Source organism: Cucurbita maxima, unplaced genomic scaffold (assembly GCF_002738345.1).
Source record: "Cucurbita maxima cultivar Rimu unplaced genomic scaffold, Cmax_1.0 Cma_Scf00004, whole genome shotgun sequence".
NCBI lineage: Eukaryota > Viridiplantae > Streptophyta > Magnoliopsida > Cucurbitales > Cucurbitaceae > Cucurbita > Cucurbita maxima.
The window spans coordinates 3,174,794-3,195,172 of NW_019272020.1; the positions used below are offsets into that span (position 1 = coordinate 3,174,794).

The 20,379-nt window shown below is 36.7% G+C and overlaps 3 protein-coding genes across 3 annotated transcripts in view; 2 read left to right on the forward strand and 1 right to left on the reverse strand.

Moving 5' to 3' along the window:
* Window positions 1-20,379, forward strand: part of LOC111478507 (vegetative cell wall protein gp1-like) — a 446,768-nt gene that overhangs the window by 24,883 nt on the left and 401,506 nt on the right. The gene's annotated exons all lie outside the window — the stretch shown is intronic.
* LOC111478416 (LMBR1 domain-containing protein 2 homolog A-like) lies at window positions 980-13,249 on the reverse strand. The gene is made up of 14 exons (XM_023122660.1): window positions 12,751-13,249; window positions 11,997-12,076; window positions 11,757-11,915; window positions 11,237-11,450; window positions 10,489-10,575; window positions 10,255-10,394; window positions 7,970-8,050; window positions 7,803-7,867; window positions 4,001-4,173; window positions 3,111-3,241; window positions 2,925-3,012; window positions 2,493-2,706; window positions 2,259-2,362; window positions 980-2,089 (listed from the first exon to the last, which is right to left on the reverse strand). The coding sequence occupies exons 1-14, from the start codon at window positions 12,916-12,918 to the stop codon at window positions 1,580-1,582; spliced, it is 2,214 nt and encodes a 737-aa protein (XP_022978428.1). The 5' UTR covers window positions 12,919-13,249; the 3' UTR covers window positions 980-1,579.
* LOC111478475 (serine/threonine-protein kinase SAPK2-like) lies at window positions 17,428-20,290 on the forward strand. The gene is made up of 9 exons (XM_023122752.1): window positions 17,428-17,783; window positions 17,965-18,039; window positions 18,439-18,540; window positions 18,813-18,866; window positions 18,965-19,057; window positions 19,126-19,218; window positions 19,353-19,457; window positions 19,546-19,644; window positions 19,741-20,290. The coding sequence occupies exons 1-9, from the start codon at window positions 17,664-17,666 to the stop codon at window positions 20,032-20,034; spliced, it is 1,035 nt and encodes a 344-aa protein (XP_022978520.1). The 5' UTR covers window positions 17,428-17,663; the 3' UTR covers window positions 20,035-20,290.

Sequence of the window (20,379 nt, forward strand, 5' to 3'; positions counted from 1 at the left end):
ACATTGTTTAACTATGGAACGAGATTTTTCGAGAAATCTGGAAGAAGGCAGAATAAGGGTATGCATGGGAGGGTTAGAAAAGTGGAAGGAGATGTGGATGTGTTGTTGGACCTACATTGATAAATATACACGAGGGTCTGCTTTTTGGGAGGCTACGAAGGAAAAGAGAGTCATTTCGAAGGTTGTCCATTTCTGTGTCGTGTCGGGTCGCTGTACAGAGTGAGCTTTCCCAACTCTCAACTCATCATCATCATCATCAACATTCAACACACTTTCTTTCGTCCTTAAGAACCGGAAGATGCCGCCCCTTCCTATCCATTAAGCAACGCTTCATTTCATCACTCACCTACCACTTCCCCATTGCAGCCTGCTGGGGCCCTTTCATTTCTCAACTTGCTTTCCATTTTCCACTTCCTTTTAATTTCCCTATTTCCTTTATCCTAATCCCTTCAATTTCATATCACTTTTCCATCAAAATTATAATGCCAGCTTTTCCATGAAAATCACTGTAGTTTTTTCAGTGGCTATCCTAGTTTTCTTTGCACTCCTTTTTATACTTCTACAGTTGTACTCTAATTTCCTTGATTTTTAATTACTCAGTGTTCTCTACTTTTAATCTTTTATGGGGCTCTTTTTATTTTTTACGTATCAACTTTTCTTGGATTCCTTTTCCATTTACTTTACATTTTTGTCTTTAATAATGTCTTTGGTTTCTTATATTCAAGTTCCTATTTCCGTCTCCTACAATCTTGGATTTTCTCTTCCTTCAAAGTTCGTCAAAAGTGATTGAAGCAGTCTCGATAACTGTTTGATGAGGTTTTATTCATATAGAACTTCCATGAAAACGACTCAAGGTTGAACTTGTCGCGGCCCTCCTCGACCAGTTTCGCTAAGAAAGTTTCTCCCCTTTGAAGAAAGAGAGGTTCACGGGGGAATGCAATGGACAATTGAGATCACATATCAAAAAAAACAACTAAGATCCTTCGGCAGTGACCGACTTTTCTCTTTTTTTGTCTCCACTGAGAGCGGCAATGTTTGACTTATACAACGAGTCATTTAAACCATATGAAAGATGCAGCTTCACGGAAAATATCAAAATATCAGAAAACTGTTCCCTTCAAAGTTCTTCCGTATCTAGAATTTCAACCTTCATTTCCTAAGCTTCCAATTACATTCGGACATCAATATCAAAATACCAGAAAAAGATATACAATATAAAATTATCGTATGACATCTGTGTGTTCTGAAGCAACACTCAGAGAATCAAAGCCATGCTGATGCAGCCAAGACACAAACCTTTGCAGTTGCGACCTCTGTGAATTTCACGACCATGGTTGTTTGACCAGTTAGTGAGCGTACCTCAATCCTCCAGTTTTCTTCCCAACCAGTCAGCTTATATACGTATGTAGTATATACGTCTGAGTCAGTATAGCAGGATAACGTTCCAAATATGTGTTCAGATGCGGGATGATCCAACTGCAAGTAAACAAACTCAACTGGCACCAAGGGCCTATAGGACCAGCATTCTTTAATTCTTAAACCTAAAGAGAAAAAATGGTTGTTATAGAGTTGGCCTCAATCACTCAAATTCTATTTCCCTGCCGGAGCTCTTAATTTCCATCCCATCGTCCTCGTCGCTATAACCTCCCTGATCCGATGGCTGTTTCAATCTTTGGAAGATCTCATCAAGAGACTGAGATGAATCAAGGCGAGGGAGAGATTTTGTTTCTTGAATTTGTGACAACGGAAGAAACTTTTTGGTTCCTATATTAGCCTTGAAGTTTTGGAAACCCATCTTCATTGATTCCCACTTTGAGGCCAAACCAGACGTTGTATTTTCACTGGTACTGCTAGATTCGCCATCTACTGTATCAAGTAAGGTAACCTTGGCAGAAGCAATGTTCGCCACTGGCTTTGTGTTTAATGATGATTGTATAATTTGCTCTCTAATAACTGCATACTTGTTGCTCATGGCTTCTCTGCTCGAACCATATTTCCGACCCTCATCAACTGAAGATTTTGACGAATTTCCATTCATGTCTTCATTTCTTAGATTGTTTCTTGCCTTCGCTTTGACATCAAGCAAATCCTAGATACATTTACAGAAAGAGGGGTCACCAACGAAAATAAATCTCCTATACTGAATATTGTGCGGATTTCAATGTCTCCTAAACATAGTATCACCACCACATCTAAATATAGTTCACAATTGCATAAAGAATGCCTCAGAAAGAAATGGTTATGGAAAATGTACATACTGTGCTATTGCTGCTGCCAGACTCCAAATCTATGCTGTTGAAATTCCTAGCTAATGGAATAACGTTCTCACCAACCATGCGCCCTTGTTCAAGCCAAGATCGTTCTGGGACAATTAGGAAACAACATATTAAACTAGAATGAGATAACGAGCAAATAAGGACCTGACTAAATCATTCATAAAAATATCACAGCTCATCTGGAAAAGAAAGCCGCTAATATTATCCAACAACTACCTTTCTGCAATATAATTACTCCTGAAGGGTCAAATCCATCCACATCATCTACCTCTGACTGAAATTTAAATCTCTTCCAGCTTCCGAGGAAATCAATAACCCGGTTAAAGAAATTGCTGGCAACCAAAATGGTGTAGACAACCATAATAAGCGGGTAGATCCTATTAAAATCTTTCCCGAAGAAAGGGACGGCATCATCAATTTTACCCATCCTCTGCCATTAAAATTGCACAATGAAGTCAACAAAGATCTTATGGATTAGCGTTAGAATTATAAAGCACCGAGGAGGTGAAAATACAACGTCACATGGACTAAGAATAGTAGGTGATGAAGAAAAACAACAAAGAGGAGAGACCTCACGCACCAAAATTAAATCACAACTGCAAAGAAACATTGCAGTAATAAAATCATAATGATAATAATAATAATTACCTTTTCAAAAACAGTTTTCACGTTCCCACCAAGACGAATGAGATTGAGAAAGTTGAATGAAATTGGTGGAGCATATCTGGCAACCATTCTAGTAAAGGAATGAACATTACATGAGTACTTAACTCAGTCATAAAGAAGAATAGCCAAATTTCCAAAAAGATTTAATAGCTAAAGTGAAATACTTACGAACAAATTAATAGCAAGTTCACAGAGCTTGTTTGCCTTGGGGTTAATGAATAGAACATCAAAGTTCCAAACTTGAATAAAGAATAATACGTGCACACACACATATACATCAATGGAACAAAAGCAAAGGCCTGTAAAAAAAGTAAATAAATTTGAAAATCAGCAGAGAAGTCTTAGAGAAGCAAACAAGAATCCACCAAACCGGAAAATTTCCAGCAGGGAGAAAATGAACAGGTAATTTCAGATAATGAGGATATTCATCCTAAACTGAATAAGTAAATTTTCAGGAAAAACTGAAGAAAGAAATTAGCTTCCAGAATTACAGTAGGAAGATTGCAAGTTCACTTAAAAAGAAGAAAAAAGAACTGAAAATCCAAAACAGATTCCACAATATGTTCTTATCATAAATATCTTTTGAGTAGTCCCAGATAGATGGGTTTACATCATACTGAGAAATGTTAAAATATTTTTAGTTTGATCCAGTATAGAGATAATTTAACCTACTTTTCTCTCATTTATATGGGGGTCACGACAGCTAGGTTTTAACAGCTGTCTAACTTGTAATTAAATAACGAGGCTGGCAAGTCAAAACTAATGACAGTCGAGTCAAGGCCATTCTGCCTAATTCAGTTTTTATCACCTGTTTGAAAATTGAACGTGGTTAAAGAAATATGTTTCTTTCCAATTTTTTATCCCAAAGACCCTCCAGGAAAAGCACTTTTCGCCCATAGTGCGTTCAATGACAGAACCTCATGGGACTGAGTTGTGCATAATAAACAAAATATGCATAAACATCGATTTGCATATCCAGTTTAACTGAATGTCCTGACAATCACATAATGAAATATATGCACAATGCAATTGCCTCGTTAAGTGTGATGATATTATACCTGCACAAGCACCTCCTCTTGTCCGACCAATTTAATAAGCATTGAGAAAAGTGATAAATCGACACTCGGTAACAGGGTGGCCTCAGCTAATAGAATTGCAGCGGACATGATACCAAGCACAACTGCCAAGACTTTCTGAAGATGCTTTCTGAGGATGCACCGCCACATAAATTCTGCAGACCACCACATATAAATGTTCATTATTTAGGATTTAGAGCAAAAAAATAAAAACATTTTACTGTTGCATGATTACTAATTAAACAGAACAAATAGTTACAAGCTAACAAGCATTGAGAGTACCTTTTACAGTGGCAATGTCAGACATGTCCATATTGATGTGCAATTTGAAATGTAAATTATTTATGTTCATTTAAAAAAAAAAAAACATGTACATATAGGGTTCGGAGGTAAAGCAAAACAAAGAATAAAAACCACTAAACAAAATGGAAATATACTCGAGAATTACAAAAGCTTGCCACTGAGAAGAAATTCTAGCAGTGAGAATGATGGGAACTCGAGTGTCTCATTCACTCCCCATTGACTATCAAATGCAACAAATTCCTTCCTGCCCCTCTTCTATTTATGTATCGAATCTAACTAACCTCACCCTTTTAGCTACCTCCTTAATGTTACATACAACAACTATTAGTTAAAAGCACCAAAATGCCCTCAACAAGTATTTTCCACAAAACCAGTATTACCACCCCATTTGATTTGATTGAGATGCACTACCATGATACATTTCTTTATTCGACAAGCAATTCTCATATTAGAGTTGAGATGCTGGGAAAGAGGCCTGCCTTCAACTGAGGAGTCATGAGTCAAATGAAGTTGGAAGACATATGATACTGCATCAATAGCCCTTGAACTGGTAGACTACGTTAACAAACCACACTACCTTCCTTAATTCCCATAGGAAAGGGCCATAAAAACATGGCTCAAGTTTCTCACTTGAACATTGTACAAGGGAACATTATTGATAGGATTGCAACTTCAAGAACACCAAGTCCAAGGCCTCAAGATTCAATTCACTTCCTTTTATCGGAAATATTTGTTCATTTGACATTGAAAACAACAAATATCTCAAGTTCCTCTAGAATATAAGTCTGATCTACTACGCCAATAGGTGTAACTGATCTTTCCCAACAAATAAACACTGCTGAATCACAGCCATAAATAATCCTGAAAAGGAATAATTTCAGTAGTAAAAAAGTACGGCTGCTAAGTTTGGTACCAAAGTTCGGCTTAATAAATTGAATGTGTTTACTATATTGGTTTATAGGAAGTGATGCACTTTAGATATGCTTCCAAATTGGTTCATGACCTGGAACTTACCATCTGAAAGGAGGGGGTCGTTTTAAAAAATGTTTCGTTCACTTAGAAGAGTTCTTTGGCAACACAAACTTAATAAGATCTTGTCACCATTTGATATGATGGAAAATGAAAACCTACGAAACTGCACTCCTCTGTTAAAAATCTTAACCATCAAACTTAGCTGCGAGAAAATGTCACTGACGTAAGGACACAATGGGATCACATATCATCCATGATCCACCACTCCAAAAGCATCCTTAACTTCAAAGCAGGGTAGCCTTCAACAAGGTCAACGTTATGTTTCCCACCTAGTGGAGGGAAGGAATAGGTAGATGTGCAGCGCTCATGGCAAGCCTTAAGGGAAACTCGAGCCTCATTTCAATTTTTTGCTCGGCTTTGCAGTTTCATCAGACCTTAGACGAGATTCTCCTTCTCGCCGAATGAACACAACTCATGTGGAAACTAAGCTCGTTTGCCCATACACGCTGCCTGTGCAGACATGTTCACTTGTTCGTGACTCTAGCCGACTTGTCTCTACTCTAGGCCAAGTCCTTCAACTCGACCATGCCTCTACTCTAGGCCAACACTTGTCCACGTTGTGATACACATATGTGCCACAGGGTAGCTCACTTAGACCACAAGGCTTAGGGGTGGTGGAGAGCTGACACCATGTCTCCCCCTATAGTACATTTTGAGGCATTTTTGGTGTTGTAGAAGTAGACATGATTTTCACGAGTAGTTATACGGTTGCATTGGAGCATTCGTCGCGAGTTCAATTCACACCAAATTTGTTGAGTTTTCATCTTTCATATAGACGGACTTAACTCCAAAGCCATATGTTGAAACTCATCCCGAAACCCCGACTTTTGAGATTATGGCCCGAGGCCCTACCCGGCCCTTGTCGAGCCGGTCTCTAATACTCTTGTCTCCCCGTTGACTCCAAACTTGTTTATGCCTCTGTTTGGCTTTACTGCACACTCTTTTTGGTGTGTTGGATGATATATCGTCCTCTCGATCGCATCAATAGGTGTCACTCCCGTGTCGCATTCTATCTGTCTACACATGGGGTCATAATCTACCCTCTTCTTAGTATAGTTGGGACATACAACAATCTCAATGGAGCTATTGTCAATGATTAATCCATCGGTATATCAGACATAGTTGCAGAAATGTGCTATGTAACCCGCTCATGGTTGCCCATACCATAAGACTGGAATGGTAAGCACCCAGAAGCTTTAGCCATACACGATGCCTTTCTAGGTATCAAGTCACCAAGGTACCAACCATCCTTTTTAAGTAATAAATATTTCGTCCCATTCGAAATCCAGTTAGGCTACAAGTTGAGTTTCTAATTTTTTAGTGTTGAGTTTTTAATTTTTTAGTGTTGAGTTTCTATTTTTTAGTTCATTTTAAATAAGAACAAGTTGAGTTTCTAATTTCTTAGTGTTGAGTTTCTATTTTTTAGTTCATTTTGAATAAGAATGTATCTTGGAGGACCACCCAAACGAGAAAGGCCACCTTATTCTCAATCCAAGATTTTTATTGAATCTTAATTCATAATAGCCAAGGAGCTTGAACATCCATTTAGAGGCATCCTGCCCCAACAATTTGAGCAAAAAGTTTAGACTTTGTGCAAACCCCTGCCGTAATAAGGATCCCATTTCTGAATGGCAAGTACTATTTCCATAGGTTTCCTTCCATGCATCAAGGCTGTCCTTGCCCATTGACTGAACCTTCATACAAATGCAGTGGGGTGCCAATGACCACTCTGATTCCCACTCCAAAGGTCTCTCAGCCACCATAACAAATGGTTGCTCAAAATGGGCAAAGCAAGAATTTGACCTTTCACCACAACACGATTTATTTTCTACAAGCCTACCTAATCCTAGGTGTTAGATGAAACAAATATTTTTTTCGACAATTTTAAGTGGCCACACTATACAACTGTGCAAGCTTCTAATAATATGATGCACCTATTCAAAGTAAGAAATCTCTCAAACTCCTTTAAGGTTCTTAAAGTAAGCAATTAACCTACAAGCAATCTTCAAAACGGAACTCATGACTAACCACTATGAAGCAATGTAAATAATAAACAGCTTAGAGGAAACTAATTCAAATCATGGTAGCCACCTATCGACGATTTAATATAATATAAGTTTCCTGGGTAACCAAATATAATACAATGGGCAATTGTCTCATGAGATTGGTTGAGGTGGGTCCGTGTGTGAAAGCTTGTTTGGGCACTCACAGATATCAAGAAAAAGAAAATGGAATTCTTGACTACAACAAACAAGAACACACAGTTCATAATATTAGCAACCAAGGTCAATACTTGTAAAGGATGCCCTACTAGAAACACTGCTAAGTCAACATTTAATCATGTTTCATAATTCTAAAAAATGATATCTAATGCAATGGGAATCTCTATCTCTTGTGATGTGATAGAAAACAATAAAGAAAAAAAGAAGCTGTTGCATTTTATGTATACCAAGTGTATCGAAGATCAACCCCAACTTCCCATTTCGATCATGTCTGAGGGTTGAAACATATTTCCTGAAAATTAACAAGGCCATTCTGGAGGTTAAGAGTTAATTTCTGTGTTGGAAGGCAGACAAGCTAAAATAAAAACACCAAAGTTAATAATTAGAGGCAAACCATCCAGTTGACGAGCGTCGTTCATAATTCTTTATTGTGTCTTCAAGTTCAAGGGCCTTCATAACGTAGGTCATATATTGGCTACATAAAACAAATAAGATCATGAAATGTATGAAACAAACTGGTGATAACTACCAGGCAGCAACCAAAAACTCTTTCTCCTCCAAGCAAGTAAAAATCAGAGGAAGCTTGTAAAAAGAGAATCCATATAGTAAATAGCAGAATGACTGTCATGGTAAGCATAACAATAATTATCAAACTAGAATTTAAACAATCATTTGCAGCAATGACGATATCCAAAAAGGGGAAACATCCAAAATGAACAATTCATGCTCATACAGCAAGTAGAAATTAACAAAAGGAGATGCAATTCTACGGGTGGTTGATAACAAGATTTATTACATTAACAAAATAACTCGCACATGAAGTAGTAAAATGGTAGAAATCAAACTGATATTTGTTCAGAAATGATGAAAAATTAAAATTTTAGAAAAGAGATTTTAAAGCCTCTCCCAACTCTCTCAATTCCAAGCTACTTGAAATACTCGTCAAACCTCCTATAAAAACACTATTTATTTATGTTCATTCTAACCATCTCCAGCTAATAACTAATATGCCCATAGCAATATAGCATATCCTTACTTTGCCCCTAAAATAAACCCCATCCTCAAGGTGCAGGTCAAGTAATGAATCTCAATAGATACCAGCTCATACCAATATAATGCCACCAGATAGGTTTTGCAAATAGGGCTACCGACTTTGTTTCAAGAGGTTAAATTGACGTGGCAGAGGTAATGTTTTTTTAATATACTTCTGCGGAGATTGTGTGGACGCTGGAGAGGTGATATTTCTCACACATTCTTTGAGATCCTTGAAAGAGTTTCTTTCAAATTTTCTCCCTTGTCTCATAGTTAGTTGCTCCAGTAGCCAGTATTTTTCAACTTATTGGTTCATGCAACTGCACTCCAATGAAGTTTATGATCTTGGTTGAAGAAATTGGTCTTAGTTAGTTAGGTGCTCCACCAGACAGTATTCATTGGCTTTGACACTGTCAAGAAACTATCTTCCAATGAAGTTTGTGTGATCTTGGTTTAAAAGATATAAGTTTTAATTCCTCTAACCTAACTTGAATTCATTTTTGACAAAATGTGCAATCCCACTCTCACCAAAATCCTTGTCCAACCATGTTATTGATTCATTACGACCTAACCTGCTAAAACTCAAATCTACATAATAGCCTAACTACAACTCAGTTATTCATCTCACTTTTTTTCTTCATCGTGATTTGAACCCAGGATCATGTGAAATCTCCAATGAAATTGATTGCCTTAATATTTTAATGGTTGCTTCTTTTTTTTTATGCAACTATCCAGCAGGTTTGACCACAGCTTAATAATTTATCTCCCTCCCAACCATAAATGAATATATATGTATTCAATGTTTCAAGTTGTGTGTGTGTGTATATATATATATATTCAATGTTTCAAGTTGTTGCTTCCAAATTCATCATGTCTATGATTGACGCTCATATATTTCCCACATCCATCAATCATTTCCTGAGTTCACAATTCATTCCCAAGAACTAAGCTTTGATACAAACTCAATTGGCACCAAATTGATATTAGTAATGAAATTACGAAAGTACTCCAAAAATGAGGTTTCTTAGAGCTTCCACCTGCTGTCCCAATTACAAGCTACTTCAAATACTCACTGACTATTAGCCTAACCTCCAACTCTCCTAACTCCCACTCTATGAATAACCATATCATCCCAACAAACTCTCTGACAGTGACCAATATGCACCTAATAATATTCCTGACAAAAATCATAGACTTAATCAATCATCAATTCAACCGCCTTCCTAATGAATATTGTACCATAAATTCCAAGCAAAACATCATGCAGAAGTGTTTTGAGTTTAACAAATATATCATGTATCCTGAAACTAATGCAGCGCACCAAATGATACATTCACTTCTTGCATCCTGCAGGTTGTGATGGAATTAATTACGCCCCATTTATTCTCTTGCAACCATAACCCATTCTTATGAAAATGGAAGGCCAGGCCTATTACCTATATAAGACTAAAAGGCACTGACGAAGGAGAGTTTTTTTTTTTTTTCTTTGGGGGGGGGGGGGCAGAAAATAACTTTTCAAGAAGAAATTGAAAAATTAACAGAATGATTCAAAAGAACTACCAAAGCAAGTTACCCACCCGACCATAAAAATACAAGAAACCTTCCCAATCTGAAATGGCCAAAAAGGAGTGAGTAGTTCATATATACCTTTTATACCGGTAATACTCCTCTCTTGTTCTGCGAAGATGACGCCTAAGCGTTGCCATTGATTTTTCATCTGTATCATAGTCCATATCATTTTCTCCTAATCTTCCACCTTGGGGTTTGAAAGATGGATCTTCCCTAAACTGAAAACGGACAATGGGAAGAAAATGGTGCAGTAAAAACACTGGTTAAGATTCTGATGTCTTCTAAGTGAAGAAATTAATGAAATAAATTTACCAATTGAGTTAACATGTTGTCAATGACATTCATGTAAGGTCTCAGGGGATCGCGTTTGGACATCTGCTTAGATGTTGCTTGAGCAACCTATTACATAAATGAAGATAAAAAATCGTAAAAATTAGGTTGTTCCTTCTTGTTCACCAATCAACAAAATAATCCAATCTTGTCACAAGTTTCCATCAAGTCATTTTTATTTGTGTAGGTCCAACCATTCAAAAGTCTTGATGAAAGAAGTTACTTTTTCCAGATAGCAATTCCAATTACACACTCACCACAAAGTAAAATTGGCCAATTGATATCTGGATCACTCATTTAACATTATTTTCCAAACATAAGATAGAGAAGATGAAAATCTCCTCGATCTAAAACTCAGTTAACTAACAAACCTAATAAAAAATGGTCCAATTGTATAGGTATGACTTTGAAAAATAAATCATGTCAGAGATTAAATAGAGAAATAAAAAATCAAACTTTTTAAGTAAGCACATCAATAGTAAGACACAACCACATATGCACGGAATAAAGAGGGTTAATCAGAAACAATCATGGAACAAATGACGAAAAAACCTCAAATCTAATTAATAATAAACATATTGGTGTGCCTCTATGGGTGCCTCTGCATGCATCTGCTTGTGCACGTGTGAAAGAGGGAGGAGCTTCCTGATTTGGAAGATTTCATTCAGTTAGTTTTTTTCTCTCTGTCCATTTGTGAGTGTCATGGGGAGTGGGGGAGGCTAACACTTACAACGATAGCATTTGAGAGTTCTTGATGAGCATCATCAAGTTTAACAGCCATCTTGGATATTTGATGGGAAAGAACTTTTTGGCGTGTAGTCCAATCGGCATTTCTCCAAATACTCTTGGGAATTTCACTCAGACCAAAGCCGAGAAGAAATGCACCTGTTACCAATCCAAATGTATTTGAGCAGGCCATAGCAAAACCCAGAACACCGCCATGCCTATTAACAAAGAGGCAAAAGAATTTGATCTCAATCACAAAAGTTTTCAATACTATAATAATTCAAAAAAAGCAAAGGAACAAATGGCACCCACTTGTAAAACCAAATGACATAATATACCAATAGTATTTGACAATTACAAAGATTAGACTTTTTATCTTTTGGTGGAGAAGACTCCTCCAATTTACTTTCTAGTATATTATATAAATTTGATGAACATTGTTGGATATAGGTTTTTTTTGTTAACATTTTTCTTCTTGGGGGAGGAGGGTATATGAAAGCCAAGATTTTAATGCAATAACTAACCAAATCTTGTGCATTGTGATGAGGAGAATCAGTCCAAAAAGACCTATGGATCCAACAACCAAATAAAAGACCAAGTTATAACGGATGCTGGTCTTCAGTTTTTCTTTCACAGTGAAGTCTCCTGCATCTTCAAAACCCTGGATAAGTGGCACCACAGCCCTGGTTGAAGATGTGAATTTGAAAATATGAGGATTACATTACAATTTTATACTGTGAGAAGTGTGTGTACAATGAGTGTACCAGGTAAGTAAGAATGTACTCCAATAGGACCAGCTCCAAAAGAAAGAAATTACTCTAGTCTCTGGCAGATGACTTGTGGCCTGTACATAAACAAGTGATATCAATATCAAGAACATTATTGCTGCTCGAATCAACTAAAATTTCCGTAGAGAAAGAAAAAACTTGGCTAAAAAGAGGATGCAAAATGATCTCCAGTTATCTTTTTGTATAAATAATTTGTAGTGCTTTCGATACAGGAAAGGGGAACCCCTAGTAGATTGCACCGAGGACCACAACCAGCTAACTGGAAGTATGACTGCCAAAAACTAATAATACCAAATAGTTGATCTAATATGCTTGCATATGCTTCTATTCTGTCTGTCCCTATAAATACATATAGATAAATCCATAGATGGATAGGTATCATTGACCATGAAAGTAGAAATCTGGAGCTATCAACAATAACTAAGATTTTGAAAAAAACCACCATTATCAATCAGAAGGGATGAAATTGTGCCTACGAAACCATGCGATGAATTCTTTACGAAGAGGTGCCAATTTGAAGACAGTAAATCGAAACCTATCATTCAGACCTCCATCGAAGAAAGTAAATGAGATAATTACACAAAACCTAATCACGTGAGCTAATTCCCAAATCTCCTTTCAACGGCAAGTTAAAATCTCACCAAACCCATTGTCAGATTCGCGTCCAATTCTACAAAAAATCAGCATCACATGAACGCAATCAACAAGAAATTATTGATTAGAAACATACCGTCCAAATGTCCGCCGGGACGAGGATAATGATGGAGAGGGAACAGAACCAGGTATATCCGACTGTAAGAAAGACGTAACGAGGCACCCAAGGGCTAGCAAAGTACTTGAGCGTGACGATCACCATGCCCAAAGTCAAAGGCAAGGAGATCAGATAGAACACCCACATGTTCCCCGAAAATGCCTCCCCTCCCCGATGAGTTTTGTCGATCGAAACGGAAGGGAGAAGACGGAGCGAGTCGATGCAAATGCCCGAACCACAATTCACAACAACATTGTAACACGAAAGAGCGAAAGGCTGCAGCAGTTGGCGCTTGGCGCTTGGCGCAGAGTTTTGGCTATCCTCGTAGTATGGTGCGCGCGAAAATGGAAGAGTTGAGCACTCGTTTGGTACGGACGCAATTTTGTGGTCAAGGGATCCGAAGACACGCTTCCTTCCAATTTTAATACTGAAATACAAAAGCCAGAAGAATTGGACCAAGTTTTGTCCCACTCCCACTTGATGAATCAACAACAAAAATGTGCCCCCAAACCGCCAAAAATAGTCATATGCCACTAATGTATTCCATTTTCCCAACTCTTTTTTACATGTTTTCAACTAAATTTAAGACTAATAGTAACAATAATAACTTTTTCTTTCGTTTTTCCTCGCGCCACTAACGGAGTTCGTGGACATGCCAACAACCGTAACGCGTTTCCAACCCCTAATTGCTTCCTTTCATGCCTATGGGCCGGGCCGGGCCTTATTTTTTCGCTCATACCCGGCCCATGATCGCTTCATAAATCATTATCCCTTCACCTGCAACGAGGAATTTATCGTAACGTTGTGAATGATTTTAATTCTCAGACCTATAAAATAGGTTACTGTTATGCTCCAATTTAATGCTCCAATCAAATGATTTTTCAATTATTTTAAATCTTTTTTAATCATTTTATTCTCTAAAAGCATAAGTTTATTCATATACCATTTACCATAAGATTACACTCTGATATTCTCAACCCAACGAACCACACAATAAGATTACAATCTAACCTTTATCTTATTCAACTACACCATTATAAATAATAACAGTATTAATTGTTCACCAAATTGCCAAGTTTGGGACGTTGGTTATCTGCGATCTAGGATGGCATAGGGTAAAAAGAAGTGTATGAGATCGGGGTTTAACCCCCCAGGAGGCACAGGTAAAAGAAAATATATTGGGAACACTTTGTAGAGTCGTGAAAAGTAAAAACTCCACAAACCCTCTTTAAAAATTATGCTTCCAAGAAAGCGAAAGCACCACGGGACACGCATATGTTGGTAAATCTTACACGCATGCATATACGTTTGATAACAATAAATATCTTTCGATCATGTGTATTACCATTTTCTATATTAATGTAAAATCCTGGCAAAGGGATAAGACTTCGCTTCATATATACTCCTCCACCAATAATCCTTCTTCTGTTCTTGGTGTGAGATAGCAGCCTTATATCTCCTTTGGAGATGCAATTTCTATGCTTGAAACCTGTCTCTACCGGATTCGAGTATATTGATGACTCATTTTGAGGTTGGAAGGTTTCAAAATCTCACATCAGTTAACGAAACATTCTTTATAATGGTTAAAAAACTTTGCTCTAGTAGACACATTTCAAAAATTTTGAGGGAAACCCCAAAGAAATCAAAGAAGATAATGAGAAGAAGTTTGAAAGAAAAAATTCAAATAGAACCGTATGCAATATGTATGACCTGACCATTGGGTCGCACTGCCACCAGGCATGCAAGTCAATGTCCACATTTTCCACAATCAATGTAGCAGAGAATGACTCGACAACGGGAAGAGGGGGAGAGAGAGAGACAAGAGAATTGAGCATCATAATACATCTCGTCTTCCTTCCCCCGCTACTCTTTTCGTCCAAATTGTTGGGGAGCTGTGCTAGCTTTCAGACCTAAACAATACAATTTCTTGTTTTGGTATCATTTTTTCATAACTAGATTAAGCATTAGAAAATGTGAAAACATAAATTTAAAAACAATGAAATTAAAACTATATTTAGTGTCAACTACTTGTCTTTGTATGGATTCTGATTTCACGAACAACTATTTATGATGTATGAAATATATATATATATATATATATATATATATATATATATATATATATATATATATATCATTAATAAGAATGTTTGATTAATCCACCACACCTAAATGGTGGAAAAGTTATCTTATATATATATCATTAATAAGAATGTTTGATTAATCCATCACACTTAAATGGTGTGAAAGTTATTTTGTATATACATCTATATCATTAATAAGAATGTTTGATTAATCCACTACACTTAAATGGTGTGAAAGTTATTTTATATATATATATCATTAATAAGAATGTTTGATTAATCCACCACACCTAATAAATGATGGGAAAGTTATCTTATTTATAATCAAATAAATTACAAGGATATGGAAATAGTAATAAATTGAAATAACAATAAGTGGAAGATACCTAGGGTAATGAGACAAATATTAAATATTTGTCTTATAATAAAATATAAAATATAATATGTATGATAAAATATAATTTATTACTAAATGTTCTTAACAATTAAACTAGTGTAGCAGTAAAATATTTGACTACATTTATTAGGTGAATGTGGGGGTTACGAATCTTAATATAACATCTAGTAAATAAGAAATACACAAACTGAGACCACAGATAGAATGATTAAAAACTGTTCTACAAAAATAAAAATTACTATATATACTAACACGGTGCACATTTCTTTTAGATGACTCAATCCTAAGAATTTTATGGTTGGATGATCATAAGACTTTTCCGAGCATGCATGAGTAGAGAAAGAACATGCTAGAATGACTCATTTTGGTCTGTGAAGATAGTTTATACACGAAAATGGATGTTGAATCCAAATTTTGAATCTTGATTCAATTCTCAAGTATTGATGGTTACACTCAAATCTTGTTTAGTTATGTGTACTCACGATAAAAATGGTGAAATACTGTATTGATTAACATGGAGTTCGTACGATCTAAAAATAATTAAAAAAAATATAAAAATAAATAAAAATTACCTAAAGAGAAGGCCATAAAGAAGGAAGGAGCAACACCCATTACAAAAAAATGTTAAAGCAAGTACCAAAAAGAGATTCAGGGCGATGGATGCTTGCAAGTGAAGCAATCCAAATTCCAACACAAAATTTTCCAAAGCAGTTTAGTTCCCCCTTTAAGGCCAAAAGCTTAGTTGGTTATTGTAAATCGTGCACATAAGGGCGTGGGAGTATAGGCAGAGCAGGTGGGTTACCCAATTAAAAATTGGTGTCGCACCAAGGCGATGCCACCTTGCCGTTTGTGCCATCACTCTGATCTCAAACCTCCCCCATATTTGTTGGGTTCCCGATGTTTCCTTTTTTTTTTTACCTCACTATCTTCCGATCTTTATTTAAGGAAAGGGGAGCCACCACTCAATCCCCCACACTAACTCGCTGGGGCCCACTCCCGGCTTCTCTCATCTACCGCCCACGTCACCTTCTTTATTTTCAGTCGCACCTTTCATCGTCATCGTTTTGGTGTTTTGGACATTCTATAAATAATCGCAAGTTTCTTTTATTTATTTCTTTATTTTATAAATAAAGTGTCGTGTTATAATAAATAATTATTATAAAAGCATTCGACGAAAAAATAAGTAATCGTGTCATATGGAGACCCAACAATATGTCACATTGATTTGAATCCTAAACATGTAGAGAGTTGGATAATATTTATCTTTTATTTTCTCCCATGTTTAAAATTAACTAATTCAACCATCAATTTTAATAAATAAAAAAAAATGAAGGTAAAAAGACTAAAATTTCTTACTAATCTAATACAACTGGGTTTTTAGTTAGCATTAAAGATAATCTGGCACATATTGTTAAAAGGAAAATAAATATAATAATCAAAGATCCAAACTTGTGGACCTTATTAGGAGAAAAATAAAAAAATAAAAATTTAAAAGTAGTGAAGTAAAAAGATATCTGAACTTTCTTTTTTGCTACGGCCATCACTGTCATCGTTCTCTTTTTGTTCCCATTTCATCATTTTTTTTTTTTTTCTCTTGCGAAAATTAAGGGAGGCCATTGTATGGAATTTTGGGAGTTAACTTTATAAGCGGGGGCGTGGTGCCACCCAAAATCATCGTATAAATCTTTTTATTCTATTTTTTTTCTCGTCCACATATTCTGCTTTCATCAATTATTGTATGAAAACAAAATTCCAAGTAACGTTCCTATCCAAATGGGATTAGGGAATTTCCACCCTAAAAAATATTAAATGCCTTCCTAAGTTTAAAACAAATAATTTTGTCAGCAAAATTGTTGGGATTTGATTTTTACATAAATTGTCAAATACAAAATTGATGTATAAATATTTTTTTAAATATTATTAAATTAATAAATAAGTTTAAATTTTATTACTTATATTACATTCACGTTAATAGAATTTTATTTCTTCTTGCCGAAATACGCTTCATATATTTGACTAATATCTCGGCCTTCGACCACGTTTGAGCAGATGAAGCTGCGGCTCTCCCAAACTTTGGACGTATAGAAAATCGCCACGTGTCTTTCCTTAATCGACTTGTCGTCTTCTTCCTCTCCCGTATGGTCATGGGGACCTTAAAGACTTGAGAAGAGATATTGGCATTGATTTGAGTGCCGAGTGCTGAGTGCTATGCTAACCCAACCCGCCGTGCCAACCAATATTCCTCCATACACCCACCTCCCTTCCTGCTCCTACTTTCCATGTCTTTAAACTTGCACCCAACGTGCTTGATAAATTGCCCAACTGAAAAAGTCGAAGCCAGCCAATTTGAAACCGAGATTGGTAGATTTGTTCACTCTGCTGCCGATATTCGAAACTGAACTGGAACCCAAATGGAACGCTATGAGATACTCAAGGATATTGGGTCTGGGAATTTTGGTGTTGCGAAACTTGTGAGGGATAAATGGAGTGGCGAGCTTTATGCTGTCAAGTATATTGAGAGAGGTCAAAAGGTACTGTTCCAACATCGTCATAACTTCATTCTCGGTTCATCCCACCCCTTTCCCAATCGTTACACAGCATGAGATCCAGTGATCTGTGGTTTGGGCTCTGTAATATGTTGGTCTAGCTCATGTCGATTTTGCAGAGGATTTTGGTTTGATGGTTGTTCGTTTTTTCCTTTTCTTTTTGCAGATCGATGAGCATGTTCAGAGGGAAATAATGAATCACAGGTCTTTGAAGCATCCCAATATCATAAGATTTAAGGAGGTATTTGATTTGAAGTTGTGAAATTCGTTTTTGATGGTTCTTCAATTTCTCCACAGTGGTCAAATTTTTTTGGGTTCAATCAGAGCGTGTTCATCACCCCCACATTAAATATTCATGTGATGAAATTAAGAATCGGAGTATTTATGTACCAAGAGGAAGTTTTAAGTACATTTCGTTTTCCTTTTAATTTCTGTGAAATCGTACACTTTTTAAAGCTGCTTCCCAAAAATTATTTCTTTGATTCCGCTTGGTGTGATATCTAATATCTTCTAGGCCTTCCTTTCTTGGCTACGACTTGTTGTAGTTGACATTTGAATGTTGTACTAGTTGTGTCATTTTGTTCTTGGCTATAACACATTTTCTTGTGAAATTTCTGTTCAAAGGGCTTCTTTTATGCAGGTCCTACTAACTCCCACGCACCTGGCTATCGTCATGGAATATGCAGCTGGGGGAGAACTTTTTGAACGAATATGTAACGCCGGAAGATTCAGTGAAGATGAGGTGCAATAGTTTGCTACTGAACAATTATCGCTTTTCTCTTTTGGATTTGGTAGAGTAACTTTCTTAAATAAAGCATTTTTTATATCTTAAACTTGCAATGATTTAATAAATTGATGTGAAACGGAATCACTATGAATTAAATAGTTTTCTGTTGGACGACTTTGCAGAAAAAGGTCTGTTGGTTGTAGGGTAATGAGTCCCAGATTTACACAAAACTGGATTCTTACCTAAATTTTTTGTTTGTTCTCCTTCTCTTTCTTAAATTTTTACAGGCAAGATATTTTTTTCAGCAGCTGATTTCAGGAGTCAGCTACTGCCATTCAATGGTACTGGGCTGTTCTTGCTTAATTGGCTTGTTTTGGTCTGCTAAAGTCACATTTCAGGCTAATACTCCTTTGTTTCTTTGATTCCTCTTGATTTTCAGCAAATTTGCCACAGGGATCTTAAGCTAGAGAACACACTTTTAGATGGAAGCTCAGCCCCGCGTCTAAAAATTTGTGACTTCGGCTATTCCAAGGTATGAACTTCAAAGCAATGGATTTATTCGATAGTTGGTGTGTCTAACATATTGGTTTCAATTTATAGTCATCAGTGTTGCATTCCCAACCAAAATCTACCGTTGGAACGCCAGCCTACATTGCACCAGAAGTTTTGTCTAGAAGAGAATATGATGGGAAGGTAGTGGCAATATATTTTCCCCGCCCCGACCAACCGCCCCTCGTCTTCTTCTCCTGTCGATATCTAGTGCTTTACCCCCACCAACTGTTGTCTCCAGCCATCACTAATCCACTTTTGAATTTCGTGAGTTGCAGATTGCAGATGTTTGGTCTTGTGGGGTCACTTTATATGTGATGCTGGTTGGAGCTTATCCTTTTGAAGATCCTGAAGATCCAAAGAACTTCAGAAAGACGCTCCAGGTTAGTATTTGCCTTCTTTTGAAAAAAGTTGTTAATTTCCAGTTATGTGTTTAACAAACAATGTATCATTTGTTTACACTACAAGCAGAGGATTCTTAATGTCCATTACTCAATACCACACTATGTTAGAATTTCATTGGAATGCAAGCACCTTCTGTCTCGAATATTCGTAGCAGATCCAGAAACGGTATTAAAACTCGTCCACCGTTCTTTTTGTACATATGGTTACATCTTAAAAGCGTTTCCAACTTTGGCATAGCAATTGAGTATAAATTGTTTACAGAGAATAACAATCCCAGAAATCAAGAAGCACCCATGGTTCTTGAAGAACTTGCCTGTAGAGTTCACAGACGAAGGGCTGGGAGGAATGCAGAGTAATGGAGAAAGTGATGGGTCACAGGGTATTGAAGAGATCCTGTCCATAGTTCAAGAGGCTAGAAATCCAGGAGAGGGGCTCATAGTTGGAGGGCAAGGGCAGTTTGTTGGGGGCAGCTTGGACATGGATGAAATGGACACAGATCTTGATATCGATGATTTGGAGGCAAGTGGTGACTTTGTTTGTGCCTTGGAGTGCTAGTCGTTGTCAAGAAAGGCAGGCCAACTTTAGCCAAACAAATAAAAATGGAATGAATGGTTGGGCTCGGGAATTAAATTCTCTTATTTAGTGGGATGATGATGTGTATTGCTGTGCGTTGAAGGTTTCTATGTTTGTCTCTTGGAGATTGTGCAGAGTCCATTAGAAACACTGTAAATTTATGTAGCAGCTTTAATAATGCAGTTTCTACCTCTCTTTTTTCCATCTTAAAGCCTATGAGAAACTAAAGGTTTCCGCTCATCGTGTTCTTCTCTGAGTTTCTTATGGCAAACGAGTCTCTTCTCTCTTATCATCATACAAACCTTTATTTTTCTTTAGATATTAATA